The sequence below is a fragment of the Nannospalax galili genome, unplaced genomic scaffold, assembly GCF_000622305.1.
Source record: "Nannospalax galili isolate Female #2095 unplaced genomic scaffold, S.galili_v1.0 scaffold976, whole genome shotgun sequence".
In the NCBI taxonomy this organism is placed as follows: Eukaryota; Metazoa; Chordata; class Mammalia; order Rodentia; family Spalacidae; genus Nannospalax; species Nannospalax galili.
In genome coordinates this window covers 1813149-1835437 of record NW_008339381.1, presented here as the reverse complement: position 1 = coordinate 1835437, position 22289 = coordinate 1813149, and the positions used below count along the sequence as shown (strand labels likewise).

The window sequence follows — 22289 nt, the reverse complement described above, 5'->3', positions numbered from 1 at the left end:
GACATAATGGATGTGAGTCTGCCATGAAAGGAAGAGCCTTAGGGAGTCCACGTTCCTGTATCTGGTGCATGTTGGTACCAGTAACTGTAGATGGGGATCCTGGAAAGTGACCATGCTTGTACGGAAATAGTGGGCTCCAATATGAGCATGCTGAATTCCAGCTCCTGCAGAATGATCAGAAGATGTATTAGCCTTCAGGCAATTAGCTCTGTGTTCATATGGAAATTAGATTAGGGCTTGAAGCAGTGAGATTCTGTACTGAATCTCTGATTGGTGAATTTGGACCTGTAAATATGATGGTTACTATGAACAACACTTCTAAACTAAGGAGTACCACATTAGTCTTTGACTTCAGGTTGTGCATAACCCAGCTAGGACACAGTTGTAGAAAATTAACAGAACTGCTGAACCTCAAGGTTGCAACTGAAGCCTAGAAAGGAATCAAGGGAATCTCTGTGAGGTCTTAGAACCCTCAAAGAACGGTCAGAAAAAGAATCTTTTAATGATGCCTGTCCTAGTAAGAGCAAAGAGAGAGGTAGAGATGAGCATACAATAATGAGGTGGGCCATCACAGGCTGCCTAGACCTGCCAGCTGCATCCTATAGAGAGACAGGCAGCTGTGAACTGCATGTTGGTGCAAGTGCCTATGTGTGCATGCGGGGGCTCATGGTTGATGTTGGGAGTCGTCCTCCATCGCTCTTCCACGGTATTCACTGGGGCAGGGTCTCTCAATCAAACTCAGAGCTCACCTGCGTGGCTATTCTTGCTTACTGACTTGCTAGTCTAGGGATCCTCTGTCTCCAGGCTGGAGTTACAAGTGAACCCCATCCTTACCCTCCTCTTGTTTGAGACAACATCTTCATGTAGTGCCAGCTGACCTGGAACTCATTATATAGATCAGGATGGCCTCAATCTCATAGAGATCTGCTTGCTTCTGCCTTCTGAGTCTTGGGATAGAAAGCCTGTGCCACAACACCCAAGGCCTCTTTTTATTACTGAATGATCACTCTCTTGAGATCTGTCTGGAGCCTTGCTTCTTCTTGGTGAAACTTTTCATAGCAACCAGACACTGTGATATGTACAATCAAAGTTACTTTGTGAACTGTGGTCAGCAAAGATCCCAGCTGACAAAGCTGGCCTGTGAATCACAGAGTCTGGTCTTAATCTTTGGAGGAGCCCTTCCTCTCTGTTGGTGATGGAATTACTTTCACAGTGACACTTCCTGCTAAGCTGTAATAAATATAATGTCACACATAGAGAAGTGTGGCATACCTGTTCCCCTACCCCTAAAGCAGCCTCATTTATGATCCAGGGTGCAACTCTCATGCACCAAATCTGTCAGCACATTGGAGAGGACAGATAAGAAGAGACATGGAATCCTGTGGTTCTTTTATTATTCTAGTGTGATGTAACATAAATCCTGTTTGGCCTGGGTGGACCTTAAGGGAAAGAGAAGCAAAAACCACTAATCCTTCTCACATTCAAAGGTCGTTCCCTAAATGCTGGCTAGATTTTTCTCTTGCATTTATGAATGATGCATGCGTAAACTGCATTTGCGTTTTTGCAAGTTTGATGTTTTGGACTGTTTTTTGTCTTTGTGATACTTTAAAAATATTTTTTAAGGATGCAGATTATAGTGAAGACTGCCTCAGTAGAGAACTAGACCACAGATTTCTGATTATGAACCTATATCTATTTTTATTTATGACAAATTCTCACTTGTGTCTTTTTTTCAAAACAAGTTCTTTGTAAAAACTTTTTTGATTCTCAGAGAATGTCATGCAATGTATTTTGGTCATATTCAGATCCTCTTCCCTATCTCCACCCCACCTTACTGCTCCCCTCAAAACAAGTTCTTAATTATTGATGCTAATTTTAAAAATCTATTTACCACACCAGGCACATTGATGCATCCTGTATTTTCAGCTACTTAGGGAGCTGAGCAAGACAGTCACCTGAGTTCGTGAGTTTTAGACTATCCAGGGCAATACAGAAAGACCTTGTCTCAATAAAATCAAATCTGCTTACCAATAACCCTGCTTTTAGAATAATTTACTCAAAAAAATCTTACAGCTCATTTTGCTTTGAATTCAGAGTTTTCCCAGCAAGTTCTGTGATCAGAGGCTATAGTAAATACACGAAGACCTTTCATAATGAGTGGAAAAGCTAGAATCTGACAATTTTCTTTTGCCTCCTTGACAACAACAGTAAACACACATACACACAGTTGACCTTCATGTACTATTGGCTCTGAGCTCTAGTGAGGGTAGTAGGAGGCTTACATTGCAATTCCCATGTTGCTACTGTTTGAAAGAGTTTGAGCGCTATTTCTATTGTTTCTCTTGAAACAGTTATAAAATAGAAATACCTTCAAACAACCATGACCTTCCAAAGCCATATATTGCACAATTCAGAATAGTCCTTGATTTGGGGCCAAAGGGAGGGTTTTCTTGAATTTTCTGTTTGTATTCTGGTTTCCTAGCAACACCATCCCTGATAGCAATTGCACATTCTTTCCAGGGGATTCCACGTTTTTCATACAACATGAAAAAGAAACCACAGGGGTTTTTTCCAGTTTCAAATATTATACCAGGTATAAATGACCAAACCCACATAGAACCTTTATGATGTTCAATATAGAACCTTAATTTTTATCCTCAGACATTCTTCTTTATGAGCATTTATTAAATATGACCATTTTATCTTAATCATTATGTACCTAAGGATTTCTTTTACGTGAATGCCTCTGTGAACTCAGTAAAACTGACTGATCAACACCGTTTCATCAAATAAAGAGTGAGTTGCTGGTACAGGGGAGAAATGATGCTGTAGAACTTAGTAGAATTTGATAGTCTACATGTAAGTAATGAGTCATACGAACACTTTGTCCCTGATGGTTGCCCTTCTAGTTACATAACTAAACAATATCGGCTTGACCACCGAAGTATAATTTTAAATCTGCCTTTAAAACGTTGTTGCATTTTTACTTATTTACTTATTTTTAGTATTTGTGTGTGTGTGTGTGTGTGTGTGTGTGTGTGTGTGTGTGTATGCATGCATGTGCAGGTGATGGCATGCATGTGGAGGTCAGAGTCAATGTATGGGAGATAGTTCAATCCTTCCACCACGTGGCTCTCAGGGACTGAACTCAGGTCTTTGAGCTTGTCAGCAAGCACCTTTATGTGCTGAGCCATCTCACTGGCCCATAAGTCTATCTTGTTACTAATTATGATAAAATAAACTCCATTGGCCTATGAAAAGAAAGAAAATATGATAAATACATTTAAATGCTTAGCACACTTTTTCTGACATTTAACTTACTACACTTGGCGTTGATATTGTTTAAAATGATGGCTTTGAGCTGGCTGAGGCACACACCTTTAATCCCAACACTAGAGAGGCAGAGGCAGGTGGATCTCTATGAGATCAAGAGCAGCCTGGTCTTCATAGCAAGTTCCAGATCAACTGAGGCCTGGAGACCTGTCTCAAAAAAGCTGAAAAAAGAAAAATGATAATTTCAATGTACTAGATGCTTGAAAAATAACCCAATAATGTTCTGAAAGAAGCATCATCATCTCATATCACAGCTGAAAATAATTAAGAAGGACCCTTCAAGAAGTAACTAGCTCAGAAATGTAGAAATGAGGGATCAGGACAAAGAAACCAGGTGTCAGGTGCCAAAGTTTGTGCATTATGCAGCCACCTGCTGTCTAAAATCAACAACTTCCCTATAAGTTCCATTGAGAAAAAAAATGACATATTGCAGTGTAAGGCAGTTTAGAGCTTGTGGCTAATTTTATAACTGAATTCCTGTAATAGCAAACTTTTTTTTTTTTTTTTTTTTTTTGGTCTTTTTGAGACAGGGTCTCCCTGTAGCCCCTGCTGTCCTGGAACTCACTCTGTAGACCAAGCTGGCCTTTAACTCACAGAGATCCGGCTGCCTCTGCCTCCCGAGTGCTGGGCTAAAAGGTGTGCGCCACCACGCCCGGCAATAGTAGACATTTTTAAAGGAAGGTATGGAACTCTTCCCATGTAAGTTTCACTAAGTTATACCATTCCTTCTGTCTTTAAGTCCAAGTAACAACAAAATACAGAGGTTTGTGGTGAGGTATGAGCACATGGCCAGGCAAAGGATTAGTTGACAGTACCTGGTGTTTGTCTACCTTTTTACAAAATTCCCCCCAGGGCCTCATGCATGCTCTCTGACTCTGAGCTGTGCTTCAGTCCTGTCTATTATTCATTTGCAAAATGTTCTTTTGGGGTCACTACATGTGGTTGATGGAATTAATAGATCTGAAAGAGAACACAAGATCATCTAATTTGTTCCCTGGGGTTGGTTACACCAGCCAGCTCACAAGAAGGAATTAGATTAAAAGGATCATGAAAGAATAGTTGTCTCCAGAAGAGACTGGCTCATCTCTGTATACATCAAGGAGGAAGAAATGGGGTATGTGAGGATTTCTCTAACTATGGTGCTTTGACTCCCCTGAGGGAGGGATTGAGGCTGTCTAGCTAACTACAACCTTGGATGTAATAATAACAGAAAACAATCTTGGGAACGTCTGTTCCTGTAACTATAATCTCTGCCTCCATTTTTACATGGCCTTCCCACTTCTGTGTGTCTGGCTCCAGGGTCTTCTTGTGAGGACATTAGTTACGTTGAACTTCACTTCAACTGTAAGGCAGTGTGAGCTCTGTGTAACATACTTACACCTGCAGTATCTTGTCCCTTTCAACCTGGTGCTGCCTGTGTTTTGCATTTTCTGGTGTGGAATAAGGTCTCTGTGGAGCAAAGCTTGGGAGTTGAGGGCAAAGTAAAGGACAGAATTTGGGAGGTCAGGGTGAGGCTGAGCCCTGGAGGCTTTCCAAACTTCATAAAGTTCTGCTAGTAGCCTGAGGCCTGACTCTTTCTTTTGTAGATATTTTCATATTATATTTTGTTTAGAATTCTTTAATAGTTTCAAAGTAGATAGATATAGATAGATGATAGATAGACAGATGATAGATAGATGGATAGGTGGATAGATGGATAGATGATAGATAGATGGATAGGTGGATGGATAGAATGCAATAGATGGATTGGTTTGTCCTAGAGGACTGTAAGCAAAGAATTTCTACTGGGAAAATAATTTTTAATTTGACTAGAATGAGTAGATTAGAAGGAAATGGGTATAGTTAATCAAAATAGAAAGATGATGATATTGGATATACTTCGCCAGGAAAAATGAAAGCTCTTTATCCTTTTATGTACAAGAAATTAAGATTCATAATATGTGAAGACGCCTAAAGGATGGCTCCCTGGGTCTATTTATTTTAGTCCTTACTAATGTGAAGAACTTCAATCCTCTCATCTCAGGACTTTTCCATAGTTAGACGGCTGTGGTCATCTTCATTTTGAAGATTGTTCGATGGCCTCTCCAGTAACTTCTGTCATTTTAGAGCTATAAATAGCATCAATTTTTGAACTTCTAATATTTCCTCCACAACACACTTTCATTATGTTTTTTCCTCTGTACTATTAGAAACAGATAACTTTATATCTGTGTCTGTATAGAAATCACTCAGCTAAAAGGGTTATCACAAAGTGTGGCATGAAGCCCTCTGAAACTGAATACTTTCTGAACCTTATTTCTTAAATCTAAAAAAAAAAAAAGCCACTGTTTTAACTCTTTATTTCTCTGTTGATTAGCTTCTTCTCAATGTGCCTACCTCAGTGTTTGTATCTGACTCGATCAGTGGGAGATATTTTGTATTTTCTAATCTCGCCCTTAGCTAACCATCATCCAGCGTTCAAATTAATAAACAGAATTAATCAGTAGAAGACGCAGGGAAGAAACCTTGTAAATGTACCCTCCTTCCAATGTGACGCTCAGAGTTGCTGCCGCTTTGTGCCCGCCTGGGACTTGGGCAGCCTCGTTTGTGAGGAAAAGGAGATCTATAGCTTCCTATGACTAGTGTAATAAATTACCAAAAGTGGGTGGCTTAAGACAACAGGAATTTATTCCTTTATTCTAGAAGGTAGAAATCTAAAGTCAAGGTATCTCTTCCTGCTTCAGTTGGTTGCCGGACCCTTGGTTTTCAGTGGGTTATAGGTGTAGAACTAGGACCACCACCTCCACCTCCAACCATGTGTAAGCACCTCCCCTCAGTGTGCCTAGGTGCAAATTTCTCTCTTCCCATCAGGACACCAGCCATGCTGGATTTCAGTGCCACCTTAATCCCGTATGGCCTCTAGTTAGCTTGTCAGCTCTACCTACTACTCCATGGTTCTGGATGGCTTTTTCACTCTTGCAGTCAGCATGCTTGGTCCACTGTCTCCTGTATGTCTTTTTTCTTCTTTTTTCCCTAGGAGATTTTCATACTCTTTGTCTATATTACCTGGTTTTCTTCTCTTATTTCATCCCACAGTTATTCTAGCTTGTGTCTCTGTTCTCACAGTCATAAACCACAAAAATCCCCCAGAAAAAGTAATCTGAAAATCCTAAAGTTCAGGTCAGTCCTGATGACTGTAGGAGTCTCTGCCCTTGACCTTGTCTTCAAAGAGGTCTGGAGACTTGGTTTTAGCTTTCTTTCTTAATATGAAGATACCTGACATTTGTGCGACCTCACCCAGGAGAGTGCCTACCTAGACTGCTGTGGAATTAACAGGGAACTTCAAACTAGGAGCTGCCAACTCCTTGTGGTTCTCCTTGCATATCAGTCACCTTAGGCCACTCTAAGAATGCCTCCTTCTCTATCTCCCCAAGCTCTCAGACTGAAAGTTCCCCTTCAAAATCCCCTAGTTTACATTAGTGCATTTCTCATAGCTGTACCGGGAGGGGGAACCCTGCACTCCAGGAAATAGTTCACTTTGCCATGGTTGGACCTTCCCTAAATTCCCAGCTCTTAGTTACCAGTTCATATCAAACCTGCCCCGCCAAGAATCCTTCCTGGTATCTCGCTCCCTTATCCACCCCAACCCTCCCCAGCCCTCTCCAACCCTTCCCTCCCCCTTTCCCTCCCCTCTTTAGCTGCTGCTAAACTTGCTTACTTTCACAGAAAGATTTTAAACAGATTTTTATTTTATGGGTATGAGTATTTTACCTGCATGTATCTAAGTTCATAAAAGAATTCTCCTCATATTGTTTTTGTTTTGTCTGAAATAAGCTGTGATTTAAAATTCCGGTATAAAAATATAAGAAGGCTCTCCTACATGTGTTCTGTCTTCAAGATTTGTATTTGTATATTAAAAAAAAACAAAAAAACAGCTTTATTAAAACCAAACAAGCAGTGAAGCAGCCAATTGTGACCAGAGGCACAAAGAGGTCTTTTTATGTGATTGGAAGCAAATTAACCTAACCATTGAGCACATCTCAAGACCTCCTTGTGCCTCTGGCTAGAAAAAAGAGTTTGTATTTTTAGATTATAAAAAGGCTATTTAAGTATGAGCCAATCATTCAGTTAAGTATGTGAACATCATTATTTTATTATGTTTACAATGTATTCTTAGACTTTAGCTTTGGGGCAACTGCTGGTTTCTCAGGCATGACCATCAGGAAATAAGAGCACAGGGTTTAAGGGTGCCATGGTTCGTTGGGTCCCCCTTCCTTCCCCTCAAGCATTAGTGCACTGTGGCCACATCTACTTCACACTGGCACCTCTCCTGATGTATTGGCTTCTGCAATATGGTGTAAGGAGAGCGCCATGTGGGAAGAGGTGGCAATTTGAGCCATCTTGGGACACAGCAGAATGAGCTTCTGAAAACTCCATGCCTCTGGTCATAATCGCTTTAGACAGCACATGTAGGAGACCCTTATATATTTTTAAATATAATAAGGTTTTAAAATTTGCAGCTTGTTATAGACTAAATAAAAACAATATAGGGTGAGTTCTTTTGTGAACACAGTTTTCAATTATCTATCAAAATAAACAGATTTGGCAACAGCTTTCAGCTCTTCCTTGACAGGCGTTCTGTAGAGCAGTGTGCTTCCTGCTGATAAGGTAAGGACTTCCCTTCAGCTGATGACTAGGATTTGGGAGGAAAATAAAATCAAATAGATTATCAGTCACCAGTAAAGGCTTTGTAACTGTTTAAAACTAGAAAAACACATGATTCTCTTCAAAGCATTATTTTATTCCAGTTCAGCTGATGCCTCATGATGTTAAACACACAGATATCGTCAGATTTGTCTCAAAGTCAATGATGGGATTTTTGCTCCATTTCCTTTTTCCTGGTTGCTATGGTGATTCTTTGTTTAGCCAGTGAACAGAGCAGCCATGAGGGCAGTGTCCAACACTTTATTCCAGCACCTTCAGAGTGGCATGGCCGATAGACTTAATAGGGACTGATCTAGAGATTGGGTGGGCCGTGTCAGATAGCTGAGGGGGTTCTCTAGATCCACTTACATGATGTAGATCAAACCCATGCTCATCTCTAAGACGGACCTGATGTCATTCTTGCCTACCTCATATTGTTAAGACTTGAAAGTAAGACAATGTATTCATTAAAAAAGCCTTGATTTTCTTATATAATACCTTTTTGTTTGTTTATGTGGTTCAAATATATTCTTAAACTCTTAAAAAAATAAAAAAGCACTTGAGGGCTGGAGAGATGGCTCAGAGGGTAAGAGCACTGGCTGCTCTTGCAGAGGGCTGGGTTTGAGTCCCAGCACCGACATGATGGCTAACAATTGTCCTTAACTCCAGTTCCAGGGGATTGGATGCCCTCTTCTGACCTCTATGGGTATTGCACAACACATACCTGTAGGCAATACACTCATACACAGAAAATAAAAATAACAAAATAAATAAATAAAACTGAACTACCATACACAGTTTTTTTATTAACAGTTTTTAAAAACTTGCAACAGTGAACAACAGATTTTATGGGGGGGTTTCTATTGATAAGTGAATTTTTTAGGCAGTCATTTCATGCTTAGTTCCAAGTCTTTCTGGAGTCCTGTCTTATATCTAGATACAGTTGCTAAGATATAATCCACAGTGCACACAGAGCAGGATCACGTGTCCAAAGACATTATCTTCACTATTTTCCTTTAACCTCTATAGCAACCCTGTGAGGTAAGAATTAATACTGATATAATTGAACGAAAGATTAGAGATTCTAAATCACTTACCCATGAAGCATCCCAACCAGTAGAGCCCATATTGTCTTACACTAAAGCCCAAGTAAGCTTTTCTAAATCATGTCCTCTGCACAAAACCTTCTCTAACTGGCTACAAAGACCCACAGTACTATTTCTGCTCTCTGCAACCCTGGAAAGTCTTCATTCAACACACCCTCATTCTCCCCTGAGTTGGCGTTTTTATCGTTCTGTCATATCCTTCATGTAGACCCTGACATCTTTTTTTCTAAATCAACTTTCATCTATTTTAGATTATAGATATCTAGTTACAGAAACTTTACTGTTTCTTCCACATTTTATTATTCATTCAGTCACAAAGGCAACACCGTCGCAAAGAGATCATGTGGACATCAGCTCTGCTGTTCTTGCCAGGGAACTGTTCGTTGCTAGCTTCTTCCGCCGTCAGCCTTCCCTTTCTCGTCCCTTCCTGTGACTGTAAGTCACATCCCCAGTCACCGATGTAATAATGACATGACCATCCAATCTTCTTTGTAACTTATGACCATTTGACATATAAACTATAAAATTAATTCACTTACTTTATCAAATCCAAGCTTGTCCAAATTAATCTTTGCAAATGAAAGGACAAGCAATAACAATTTAATTGTGTAATTGCACAATTTAAGTCCATAAATTTGGTTTACCTTCAAGAGACATTAAATAGGCCTGGTTTTTACAGCAGTGCTTGTCCTAAGCTCAACAAACACTCATTTATTAAGTGACTGGATGGATGGATGAAACTGAAAAGTTATTTTACTTTTTTGAACTTTAGAACTACAAATATAGAGTCACATTTCTACCATAATCACCAAGATTAACTTTGTTTTCTAGACTTTTAAGGTTCCAACCATAAACAACTACCAAATGCCATATTCTTTTTTGCATTTGATGTGAACTTTAAAATAAAATTCATCACCTTTTAAATGGCGCACTACAGAAGTAATGAGAGCAGGAGGGAGACAAAGGATTTCAAAGAGCTTGCAAGCTTCAACTGCCTTGTTCTCACAAAAAACACACTTGCTTCTGACAGGGAAACACCAACAATAACATTAGGATTTCTTTTCAAAAGATGTATGCACTTGCTGTTGATGGGCACATAATATCACGTCCTGGAAAAAAGTTACTCTCATTTTTAAATGCACCTTGTTTATTGAGAACTTTGAATTTTAGAAAGAAGGAATGCAGTAGGTTTGAAGAGCTGGAACTGTAATTTTTCAAAGGAGCACTGATGCCAAGAATCTGATCTTCTGATACCAGATGCAGTGACTAGTCTCCGGGCATTAGCAGCCTGTTATGTGCAAAGGAATTTATAAGGAAATGCAAAACAATTGGAAAAGACAATGGAAAAATGTACTACAGAGTTTTAGATGAGTCACCTATGATTTTAAAGTAATGCATTAGATTGGCTGACGAACTGAAGCCAAACCAAGATGCCAAGATGTGGTGCAGGCTTCCAGTTCCTTCTTCTCCCCTTCCTGTTGGGGAACCGCCGAGCTATTCTCTAAGAAGTTTTTTCATTGGATTATTTGATGAAGTGACTGTCAAGAGCCCTATCTGATAAAATTGTAAACTTGCAATGTAACTTAGGAAAAAGTTTTATGCTTTCACATGGTACAGGCCACACTGTTGCTTACCTTCATGAAGCATCATTTTATGGGATAAATAATGCTGCGAACGGCACCCATGGAGTCAAGTGATTGTAGAATCTGGAGACTCATACGACCTGTGTGGGTTTGGGCTTCAGGACTATTTTCTATGTTTTTACAGGAGGAAAAAAAATTCTACTTTTTTCTGGCACTTGAAGTTTCATTTTTAAAAATGTTCTCTACAGTCTATAAACAATGTCAACATGTCTAGTTCTAAATAGTTTTGTAGGATTCTAGCAGAGCTAGAAGAAGAAACTTGATAGGACATAGGAAAGATATTGCCTTGGGCTACTAATTTAAAGCCAGGAAACACAGAAGTTTTCAAGTGGAAGTAGGAGAAGATCAATTCAAGAAGCTGGTAGCACTTAGAGAACTTTGAGCTGGAATCAGATCTCTATTTCTCTCCCTCCCTCCCTTCCTCCCTCCTTCCCTCCTCCCATCCCTCCCTTCTTCCCCCCTCCCTCCCTCCCTCCCTCCTTCCTTCATTCCCTCCCTCCTGTGACATGCTCAAGTATCCCAAGTTTATTTCAAACTTGCTATATAGCTGAGGATGACCTTGAACTACTTACTGGTCTTCCTGCCTCAAAGCGCTGAAAATACTGACCTGCGTCAGAATGTCTGGCTAGAATTCCTTTACAGACTCAAAATTCTGCATAGAATTCTTCCTAGTTTTTTCCCATTAAGTGTGGGTTCTGTATGGAACTTAAAAAACTTTTATTCATTTATTTCTATTTTATATTTGTGAATGTTTTGCCTGCATGTATATAAGTGCACTCATGTCATGCAATGCCTGTGAAGGCCAAAAGATGGTATTGGATCCCCTGAAACTGGAGATTAGCTGTCATGTGGGTGCTGGGAATAGAACCCAGGTCCTCTGCAATGCAGCCAGTGTTCTTAACCACTGAGACATCTTTGTAGCCCTTTAAAAATCTTTTCTAAAAGGGCTGTTTCTCTGTCACTATATAAATAAGTTTGCACTAATAAGGGTAGATAATAGACAAAATCTCAGGTTCAGCATTTCACTTTTTATTTATATTTATTTATTTTTACACCCACTTCCCAGATAGCACCCTCCCATAGCCTCCCTCCCCCCACTAGAGCCCTTATACTCTGATATCCCTGCTACTGTCTGCTGTGTTGTCGGCACCCCCAGCCATTCCCCACTACTTGCCCTTCTGGTGAATCTAGTCAGCCTATCTAGAGGTCTTAGTTTTAGGAGGGTCAGCTGTTTCTTATCTAGCGGCAATCAGTTGTCAATATTCCTTTAGATAAGATTGGGGTCTGCTGTTCATTTTCCCAGTTCTATGCTGGGTTACTATCTGCGAATCCCTTTGGCCACCCTGGCCAACAACTCCAAAGAAGGTATCTCCTATCTGGCATTGTTGCTTGTTATGGAGCCTTTAGCTATACACATGGACTCTTATGAAATTATATTGGCCCCTTTAATCTTTGGTTATACTTTCTTTTAGAGTTAGGATAGTTTAATTTCATTCGTGTGAACCTGCACATTTACTCACAAGGGGGTGAGGAGGCATTGTTATTTTAGAACATGAAAAGCTGTGAAACAGATGAACTACTTGGGAAAATTTTCCAACTCTCAAAGGTTCCCTAAAAAAGAGGAGGCTCAGAAATGTCAATAGAGAAGAAAATGGTTTTTTTAATCACTGGAAACTGCTATTGGAAGACAAAAGTCTTTGTTTTCCTCTAATTTTGCTGTAATAAGCTTTCTTCAAATTGGACCTCTGTAAAGTGTTCTCTGTGTCTCCACATGAGATTTCTGGGTTCAAGATAAAAGTTTTCCTTGGCATCTACAGGGATTGGCTCAGCAGTTCCCACCAGACATGAAAATTGCAGATACTCAGGTCTTTACATAGGATGACATAATATCACACAAAACCTATGTACATCCTCTAGTATATTTTAAATAATCTCTTGATTACTTCTATATAATACCTAATATAAGTGTTTTGCATGTAGAGGTACCGTACTATATTATGTAAGGAATAAAGATGAGGAAAAAGTACACATATCAGAAAAGACAGTGTGTTTTCAAATATGTTTGACTTGCAGTTGGTTGATGCAGATCTCCTGGATACAGAGGGCTGACTGTACAGGGATCTGGCACAACTAGAATGCCTCAGCTGGTAATGTAAGCCTACCACCTGTAACCACATAACCTTCGGCAAGACGCCTGGCCTCTGCACTGAACTGCTCATTTAAGAAATGCAGCTATGCCAGGTGTGGTGGCGCACGCCTTTAATCCCAGCACTTGGGAGGCAGAGGCAGGTGGATCTTTGTGAGTTCAAGGCCAGCCTGGTCTACATAGTGAGTTCCAGGACAGCTGGGGCTACAGGGAGACCCTGTCTCAAAAAGACAAAAAGAAATGCAGCTAAACCAGTGCCTGCCTCATGTGTCTCAGCTCCAGTGTGAGAACGAAAGTAAGAAATACCCCCCAACAAGCACTCTGTGTGGCACTGCTGTAAAAACCTGTCCTAATTACTTTCTAAGACATGCTATTTAAACCCACAGAAACACATGTGGTGCTCTTTTCCATCATGTATCTGATGACTTTGGGGTTTGTTTAGAGCGAAGTTCCCAGAATCAGAACCCGTATAATTTACTTAAAAAGATTTGTACAGCATCTTCTGTAAAGTTCAGGATTTGGGGCACTTAGAACTCTGTCTCTTGCATCTGAAAGGTATGTAGTAATAATGTCCTGACAGACACTCTGAATACCCAGAGGCATGGAAGGTGGAGTCCAAGTCCGTTCCCAGAATGCACTGTTTTCCTGCTGAGTTGTTCTCACCAGACTCTAATGAAGAAAATCTACATGTGATAAGAATAAGAATGAAGCATTGTTATGCAAATGATGCAATGAATATTCTCTAAAAATAATAGTTTAAGTCATAACTATGATGACATGATACTTTGAACATGTTCCAACTGCTGCTGCCTCTTTGACTGACTAGGCTTTGCTGTTCCACAGGCTGTGGTGGGGAGATGTCTGGAGACATGGGCTCCTTCAGCAGCCCTGAGTACCCTAACAAATACCCTCCCAACAAGGAGTGTATCTGGTACATCCGCACAGCTCTAGGGAGTAGCATCCAGCTCACCATCCATGACTTCGATGTGGAATATCATTCAGCCTGCAACTTTGACACCCTGGAGGTAGGAAGTCAGATTGTTTTTCAATACATTGCAAAATATGGGGTGAAACTGGAGAGCTCCCCACATTCTTTGTAGTGGCTAGCCCCGTTCTAGTCTTAGATGTTCTAATGAGCCTGACCCTTTCCAGATGCTAGCAGGCATAGAATTAACATGTTAGTTTGCTTTCCCTCCAGTGGTATCTTGGCTGTGGTTGGATCATTTAGGAGGGGAGACCAACTAGCAGTGGCAGGCACAGTGTGAGCACCCACATGGTGGCCATCTATCCTCTGTAACTACAGTTGGAGGGGACCTAATGCCCTCTTTTGGCCTCTGCAGGCATTGCATGACACAGGAGCACCTGCATACATGCAGGCACAGCATCCATACACATAAAATAAAAATAAATAAATAAAAGCTATTTAATCACAAGAAATGGCTGGGTACAGTCATTTAGCACCTCAGTATCCTCTACAAAGAGACAAGAAAAGACGTCATCGGCAGAGCGGAAAGGCCTTGGGTCAAATGCACAGCCTTCTCTCTGGTGGTACTGCCATGCGGTGCTTCTGCCTTACAGAAGAAATGATGTTTTAGGAGAGAACAAAGCACTCTGGAAATCCACACTCACAGCCCGAAGCAGGCCCCACACTCTCTTGTAGAATGTCGAAATGGTTTCTTGCATAAAACCCTGACTGCTTTCAAAGTGCTGGCAGCTGATTCTCCAGAGCAGTGTGCAGGGTTCCAAGCCCTTCATTTCTGTATTCCAAAGCACATGTGATTGGTGCCCACTTGGCAAAATGGTAATGGATTCATTGTGCTTCTGATCTAGTCACACCCAGTACAGGAGAAAGTAGAGACAGGAAGAGAGGGGCAAAGTCAGGGACTTCAGGCAGCACCGTTGAGGTGGGTGGGGCTACACAGCTTGGAAATGTCTGTGGGAAGGTGGCAGTCTGCTTGCAGCTTATTTTTTAATTAGGGCAAGCTGACATTATGGTGGGTTCCCAAGTTCTATCAAAAGCACAGTCTCAGGGTGTCCTAGTTTGTTTTTCCATTGCTGTGACAAAACACTCTGACCACTCCCAACTTGGGGAGGAAAAGGTTTATTCAGCTTACATCTCCCAGGTTACAGTTCATCAGAGAGCCCAAGGTGGGAACTCAGGGCAGGAACCTGGAGGCAGGAGCTGGAGCACAGGCTATGGAGGAATTCTGCTTACTGACTTGCTCCCCAACCCCTGCTCAGTCTGCTTTCTTATGCCAGGCCCACTTGCCCAGGGGTGGCACCACCGACAGTGGGTTAGGCCCTCACATATCACTCAACAATCAAGAAGATGCCCCACAGACATGGCCACAGACCAGTCCAATGAAGGCAATTCCCCAGTTGAGGCTCCCTCAAGTTGACACTAAAGTGGGCGTGGTATGTCAAGGTCCTTAACGATTTGGGAAGTTCCCCTACACAGGCTGAAAAGAGTAACTCTGGGCTTTTTCTTCAAAAACTTTATTTCTCTGCAACTGCTGAATGCAGATGGCAAGTTCTGCGCTAAGCTGGGCCTAGTAACTGTAAAGGAGTTTTTCCACCCCCCTTTCCTTAGTCACTGATAATGTGTTGGGCAGTAAGCTTCAAACTTTGTTACCACCCCTGTGGGTGTGTGGTCCAGAATGAAGGCTAACATTCCCCCCTCCCCCACACCCACTTTTCCTGTTCGGCTAAGCATACCCAAGTAGGACATTGGTGTCACCGGACATCGGAGGTACTGGGACTCATCGAGTTTAACCAGGAGCCATTTTCCCTCTTCAGAAAATTCACAGTCCAGAAAGTGGCCAGTCGCACAAAGCACCAGCCCCGGGTGCCATTACTCATAACCAGGGATGCTGACTTGACCTTACAGTAAATGGAGCTAACAAAGCAGAAAGCAATGTTCAAAACAGATGAAAACCATAGGCTTTGAAATAGTCTCCATCCTGGGCATTTGCTAAAAACACACTTTAATCTCAGATCAACAGACCAGTCCCCTCCCAGCAAAGTTTAGTCATAAGCTGGGGTGGAACAGGCCTCACCCTGACATTCTTTCCATCCTCCCCTCTTGGCCATGTGTTGTCGTTTTTATTTATGGGTGCCAAAATCACCATTCTGTTGCTTTGGTCCCAGGCTGATTTTACTTTAGTCTCTGCGAAAGCTCTGTAAAGAATGGGAACCAGCATCTAGCAGGAGAGGAAATCCACTCCCTGTGCAATAAAGCAGGACAATGGCCTGCTGTGGGCAGTTAACGCCGGTCCTCTCAGCAGTGTACCTCTGGGACCGCACGCAGCTCAGTGCCAGGGGAAGCAAAGAATGTCGGAAGTGACAGCGTTCGCTCTTCTGGGGCTTTCTAGGCTCGGCCAACTCATGTCCATTATGTTTGTGATCTCAAGGGGATGCATGGACAGGAAAACAAAGATTATTTTGCAGACATGTGGGTTTTCTTTGTGAGCGCTCGGCGCTGGTGCTTGGCTTCTCTGAGAATAAGAGCGGGTTGTCGGCCTGGCTGCTTAGGAGCACATGCTGCTGGCTGCATCCCTGGGACTGTGCCCTGGGCCAGGCAGGGAGGACGTGGGGATGACAAAGGAGCTCCACGCGAGACATCACGTTCCTTCCGGTTGCTTGTGTGTACGTGGAAAGTGCCCACGTGAGGCTCTTCCTGAAGTCCTGCTTTCCAAGGCACTTCGGGGCCTCACACACAGCAAACATCAGTTCCTACTAAGGAAAATAAAAGGAGCAGCCAGCCCGCTCAATTCCTTTGCCATTACTGTCTGTATGCTTAGCCTCTGGGAAACAGCAGCCTCTTTCACTTTGGCCTTTCCTGCATGGCTGGGGAAATTAATCAGACAAAGAAATCATTATAGATTCAGATCATGTACTCCCCCTCCAAAGTAGCTTTCTTGTTTCTCTCTCTTTCTCTCCCTCTTCCCCTCCCTCCCTCCCTCCCTCCTTCCCTCCCTCCCTCCATCCTCCCCCTCCTACTCCTGCTCCATCATGGAACTCTTTGAGTGAACTCCCTAACAGTCAGCTGAGTGCCTGAGGGCCACTGGCGCTGGGGAAGGGGGAGGGGGGCTGTGGACCAACCAGGAGCTGGGAGTGAAAGGGATGCTGTGCACAGTCTCCCTGGGAGCAGCTTTCCTGGCTTTGGCCTGGGTTTAGAGTCTGAGATTGTGAGGGCCCAGATACCAGTATAATTGAAAACTGTCACCCACAGTAGCCTTTCTTCTACAAATCAATTTTGAAAAGACTTTGAAGGCAGGATTGGGGGTGTCTATACTGTCTGAGTCTGATCTTCCCCTCACCCCCATCCCTGCACAGTAATTAGAGAAGAAGGGTTGGGAGGAGAGTGGAACCAGCATGTGAGCTCTCCCAGCAGTGAGGCCAAGGGAAGCCCGCTCCTCAGGAACCTGCCACAGAGTTGATGGATCCCAGTCAGCAGAGAACTGGGAAAATTTGGAGGTGCCTAAGAGCTTGAAGCCAAGTGCAGGGTTTAAAAGGCTCCCAAGCAGAAGGTGAAAGCCCTGGTCTGGTCGTCAGAGCTCACAGGGTACTTAGCCAACCTCACCTCTCTGGAACACACTCCACGGGATGTGTTTCTGCTCCTACCTGTCCTATTTGATGCCTAATCTTATAAAGTATTCTGTCTGCAGGATAGATGGAAATTCCTAAAAATGTAACTAGAAAATGAACAGCCTTTGGTGAACTCAACTTTCATAAACAAAATAGCTTTTTGCCAAGGCCTATAAGATTCAGAAAATCAGTCTTTACACTGTATTGCCTGCAATGTCCCTGTCAGAGAAAACAAGAAATCCCAGAGACACCAGAGAGAAGAAACTGGGAGATAGGGAAGATTCTGGAAAAATCTACTTTGTCTACACTTCTACTATTCTGTGAATTTAGTGAATGACTGAACTTGTGTGTTCCTGAGGCAGAAGGAGGGCCTTTAAAAACCCAGTTTGAGTTTATAGTTCATCCTCCCAGGGAGACTGTCAGTCTCTACTCATGAGGTGTTTGCCAAAAGGAACACAGGGATGGGCTGAAATTGCTTAAATACACATGTTTAAGTCCTTCTCTGCACCCTTTGTTAGATCTATGGCGGTCCTGATTTCCACTCTCCAAGATTGGCTCAGTTGTGTGACCGAACATCATCTGTGAACCCCATGCAGTTCTCCAGCACTGGAAATGAGATAGCAATCCGATTTAAGACTGATAACTCCGTAGATGGGAGAGGCTTCAACGCTTCCTGGAGAGCAGTCCCTGGAGGTGAGTGGATGAAGGGAGGTATACTTGAAGTATTTAAGCCAAGCCCTGGTTGGCTTTTACAAAAGGATTGGAAGAAGCGTGAAGGCCACACCCTGATGACTTGCGATTTCACATGGTTACAAGCCTTCCTTGAAAAGCCTCATAGGGTTTAACTTTCTAAGAGTAAGCACATGTGTGACAGGGATACAATGTGCCAGTCCCAAGAGATCAGAACCAGGTGACAGGAGAGGCTCTTCGGTGAGCATGTTACTAGTGCCCATTCCCCACGTTAAATCTTGAGTGTCAGTGTTCACCTAGCTCATACCATAGTGCAGACCTTTATGTTTTCAGTAAATGTAAAAAAGCAAGCATTCAATTTGTCATTCTAAGGAAATGTGTGTTGCAACAGTGATTTTCTGCTCAAGATCTTAGATTGTCAAAGTAAGTTACCTGTTGCAGACTTTTAAAATTACACATTATGGCACATACTTTTTTTTTTTTTTTGTCTTTTTGAGACAGGGTCTCCTTGTAGCCCCAGCTGTCCTGGAACTCACTATGTAGACCAGGCTGGCCTCGAACTCACAAAGTTCCTCCTGCTTCTGCCTCCCGAGTGCTGGGATTAAAGGCGTGCACCACCACGCCCGGCTGGCACATAATATTTTAACAGACATTCACTAACATAAATGCTAATACTAGTGGAATTTATGGAATGTTTACTATGTGTCAAGTATTTTTCCAGTTAATGAAGTTTATCTCATTTAATCTTTATAACCTTATACTGAGAGAAATCTATTTCACACCCTCATCCTTCAGGTGAGGGAGGGGAAGCTCTGAGAAGCTAGTGGCTTGCCCAAAGTCCCATGACAAGAAATGTTAGTGCAGAGATGTGACCCTGGGCCACCTTAGACCCACTTCCTCATCACCAAGGCAATGTGCTATATTAGACCTCTTTTAGAGTGAACTGCATATGAATTTATGTGTATGGTGTTCAGATTAGCCCTAAGTGATTATCCATCCCTAGAAAATAGTGCTGAATTTTCTATTACTTGTTTGTATTATTAGAAATCCAAGTATTGACAGGTCATAATAATAGACTTTTCACTAAAGGTATTTGACAACATCATAGGAATTTAACCCAGCCTAAATAATTGCACCATATCTAAAATATTACAAACCTTATTTATAAAATCATATATTACTAAATTATCAAACATTTCAAAGGAGATGATTATTCTCACAGTATGTGATAGTTTAGTGAACAATGAAGAGGCACTTTGCACCTTGTGAGAACATGACTTCATTTGTATTTATTTTTGTTGCTATTATCATTATTTTGAGACAGGGTTTCATATAGCCTAGGCTGACCTCAAATTCTCTACATAGCCGAGGATAACTTTGAACTGCTGATCCTCCTGCCTCTACCTCTGGAATGCTGGAATTATAGGCATGAATGGCTGTGCAGTTTATGTAGTGCTGGGGTTTGAATCCAGGACCTTATGCATCTAGGCAAACCCTCTATCAACTGAGCCATATCCCCAGCCCTCATTGTTATTTTAATTAGCTTTGGGCATCAATATTTACAGTATTTAAAGCATTGTATTAGCACATTCATCCATGTCTCTTTATTCCTGCTGGAATAAAGGAGTTAGTATGGATATTTCCTTAATATTTTTAGCATAAAACAAATAAAATATTTAGGCAAAGTGGGATGCTGATGATTTACACTACAGTACAGTTTTATCAGTGATTCCTCTCACTATTGAACTGGGTTTCCTACTTATAGGTTGTGGTGGAATTTTCCAGTCTCCAAGAGGAGAGATTCATTCTCCAAATTACCCCAGTAATTATAGGGCTAACACTGACTGCTCTTGGATCATTAAAGTTGAAAAACATCACCGAGTTCTCTTGAACATCACAGACTTTGACCTTGAAACTTCAGACACTTGCTTTATGGTAAGTGACACAAATTTCAAACACTGTTGCTACTCAAGTATGGATCAATGCATTGCAATATGAGCACATTTTGAGAATGTATTCTAATACACATGGGTATTTTCAATGTAAAGTCATAGGAAAGATATTTCCTAGCAACTTAAAAACATAAGGACATTGATTCTTTCTTTTTTTAACCTAAAATCAAATCAGGAGGTAGATGGTACCAAGGGCTGTATAGCAGCTCCATTTCTGCTCCTAATATTATTCGTCTCAATGTGCTTTTTAACTTCATATCCAAAAATGGCTTCTATAGCCTGAGTCTATGATCTAGGGAAGCAAGAAAGAACATTGTTGGCTGTAGAGAGAGAGAGAGAGAGAGAGAGAGAGAGAGAGAGAGAGAGAGAGAGAATGTTTTTTCAGGATGGTAAAATTTTGGCCAAAGCCTCCTTATGTATCTATATATCACTGGGTAGAATTGACTGCAAAACAAATCAGGGAAGTCCAGTAGAATAGATTTCTCATAACGAGTTTGGATCAGTTATTATTAAGCTTGATAAGACAAAACAGGCCGGGTGACGGGGTGCGGGGAAGGTGTTTGTCTGGTGGGTTTGAAGAGTCTCTGCTGCTCCCAACAACTTTAGCATATTCTACTTGAAGCTAATACTTTGTGGTTAATGTAAGAGAGATTGAAGGTTTCTTTTCCTTTTAAATTTAAAAAGTTTTGGTTACTGGTTTTCTAACAAAATAATTTCCATGTTTCATTTGTATTTATAGACATTTCATTCTAATATAAACCAGGCTTTCTTGGTTAATGGATTTTTCTATTTTAGCTTCCTGTCAGTTTCTTACACAAACTCCAATTGGCTAGGTTCTTTTGAGTTTAACTCAAGACGATTCAAAATTTTTTCCATCTTTCAAAACATTCAAATTTAATGGTGTGCATTTTGAGGATTATTTTATGAGACTGGTTCATTAGCAAAAGTTTATTCGACATGGTTATGTACTCACCTTCCAAATAAGCCTGCAGAGTCCGCATTGGCAAGATATTATACAAACTTAAGGTGTATGACTCTCGTTAATGCTAATTTGAACCAACACTCCTGAAAAAAGACAATTAAAAGGTTGGATGACATTTGCAAACATCTAAAAACATCTTTCTAAATGCAGCAAAGTCATGCACGTTAATATGTGAGGAAAATGTGAATATAGTATTTGGAATACTTCTTGCCTACAGGGCTTTTGTTCTTGCAGAAAGAGCTAGCAACACCTTTGGGGTTTCTGTGGCAAAGGATGGTGAGTCCAGGGCCTGATAAGGATGCAAGTCCTGGTAAACCACACGTGTCCTGGGGAAAATGACAGCAGCCTCCACAGAAGCTGTCTTCCAATTTCGAGTCACCTAAGTGGTCCCCACAAACCTCAGGTCATGGGAGAGAACTCCTATTGCTCATGCATTTAGATATGGACAAAAGAAGCAATTTAAAGTCCTCTTCAAAGGAAAAAAAAAAGTTTTCTTCAAAGGGAGAGAAAATCCTCCTGCACCTCCAATGCTTTTTCCTATGTAATGGCCAGCAGACTATCAAAGATGTTCATATTAATGAGGAAACAGTATTTCATAATAAAACATAGCACGAGTCACAGACATCCAAAAGCCTAGGCTCTGGCATGTCCAATATTACAGTCACTAGACTGTATCTTAGAGATAAGAGTCAAACTAAAATCTTTCAGAAAAAAATTGAAAACTATAAAAAGTCATATCACAAACTTGAAGAAGAACCAACTGAAATGTTTAGAATCAATAAACACAATATCTAAAATGAAGACCACAGAGCAAGAGTGTGTGGGAAGATGTGATTAAGACGAAAAGGAAAATAAGGAACAGGAAACAAGTCAGAAGAATCCAAGTGAAATAAAGCACAGGTAGACGCCAAGATCAGAAGGCAATTTAGAGGATGCATAGAAAAGAAATTAAATCCGTTTAGTTAAAATTCTTAAAGGAGGGGCTGGAAAGAGAGCTCAGTGATTAAGAACACTAACTGCTCTTGCAGAGGACCTGGGTTTGGTTCCTAGCACCCATGTGCCAGCTAACAACCATCTGTAACACCCTCTTCTGACCTCCGTGGGCACTGCACAACATGGGTGCACCCACCTACATGTAGGCATTGCACTCATACATATAAAATACAA

The 22289-nt window shown here is 41.5% G+C and overlaps 1 protein-coding gene across 1 annotated transcript in view; it reads left to right on the top strand.

Annotated features, from left to right (window-relative positions):
* Positions 1-22289, top strand: part of Cubn (cubilin) — a 291759-nt gene that overhangs the window by 110824 nt on the left and 158646 nt on the right. The window contains exons 32-38 of the mRNA XM_008833899.3: positions 2501-2530; positions 3434-3453; positions 7544-7571; positions 9222-9228; positions 13755-13936; positions 18017-18191; positions 19954-20123. Of these exons, the coding sequence (XP_008832121.1) occupies positions 2501-2530; positions 3434-3453; positions 7544-7571; positions 9222-9228; positions 13755-13936; positions 18017-18191; positions 19954-20123 (612 nt within the window). The remainder of the gene's footprint in view (positions 1-2500; positions 2531-3433; positions 3454-7543; positions 7572-9221; positions 9229-13754; positions 13937-18016; positions 18192-19953; positions 20124-22289) is intronic.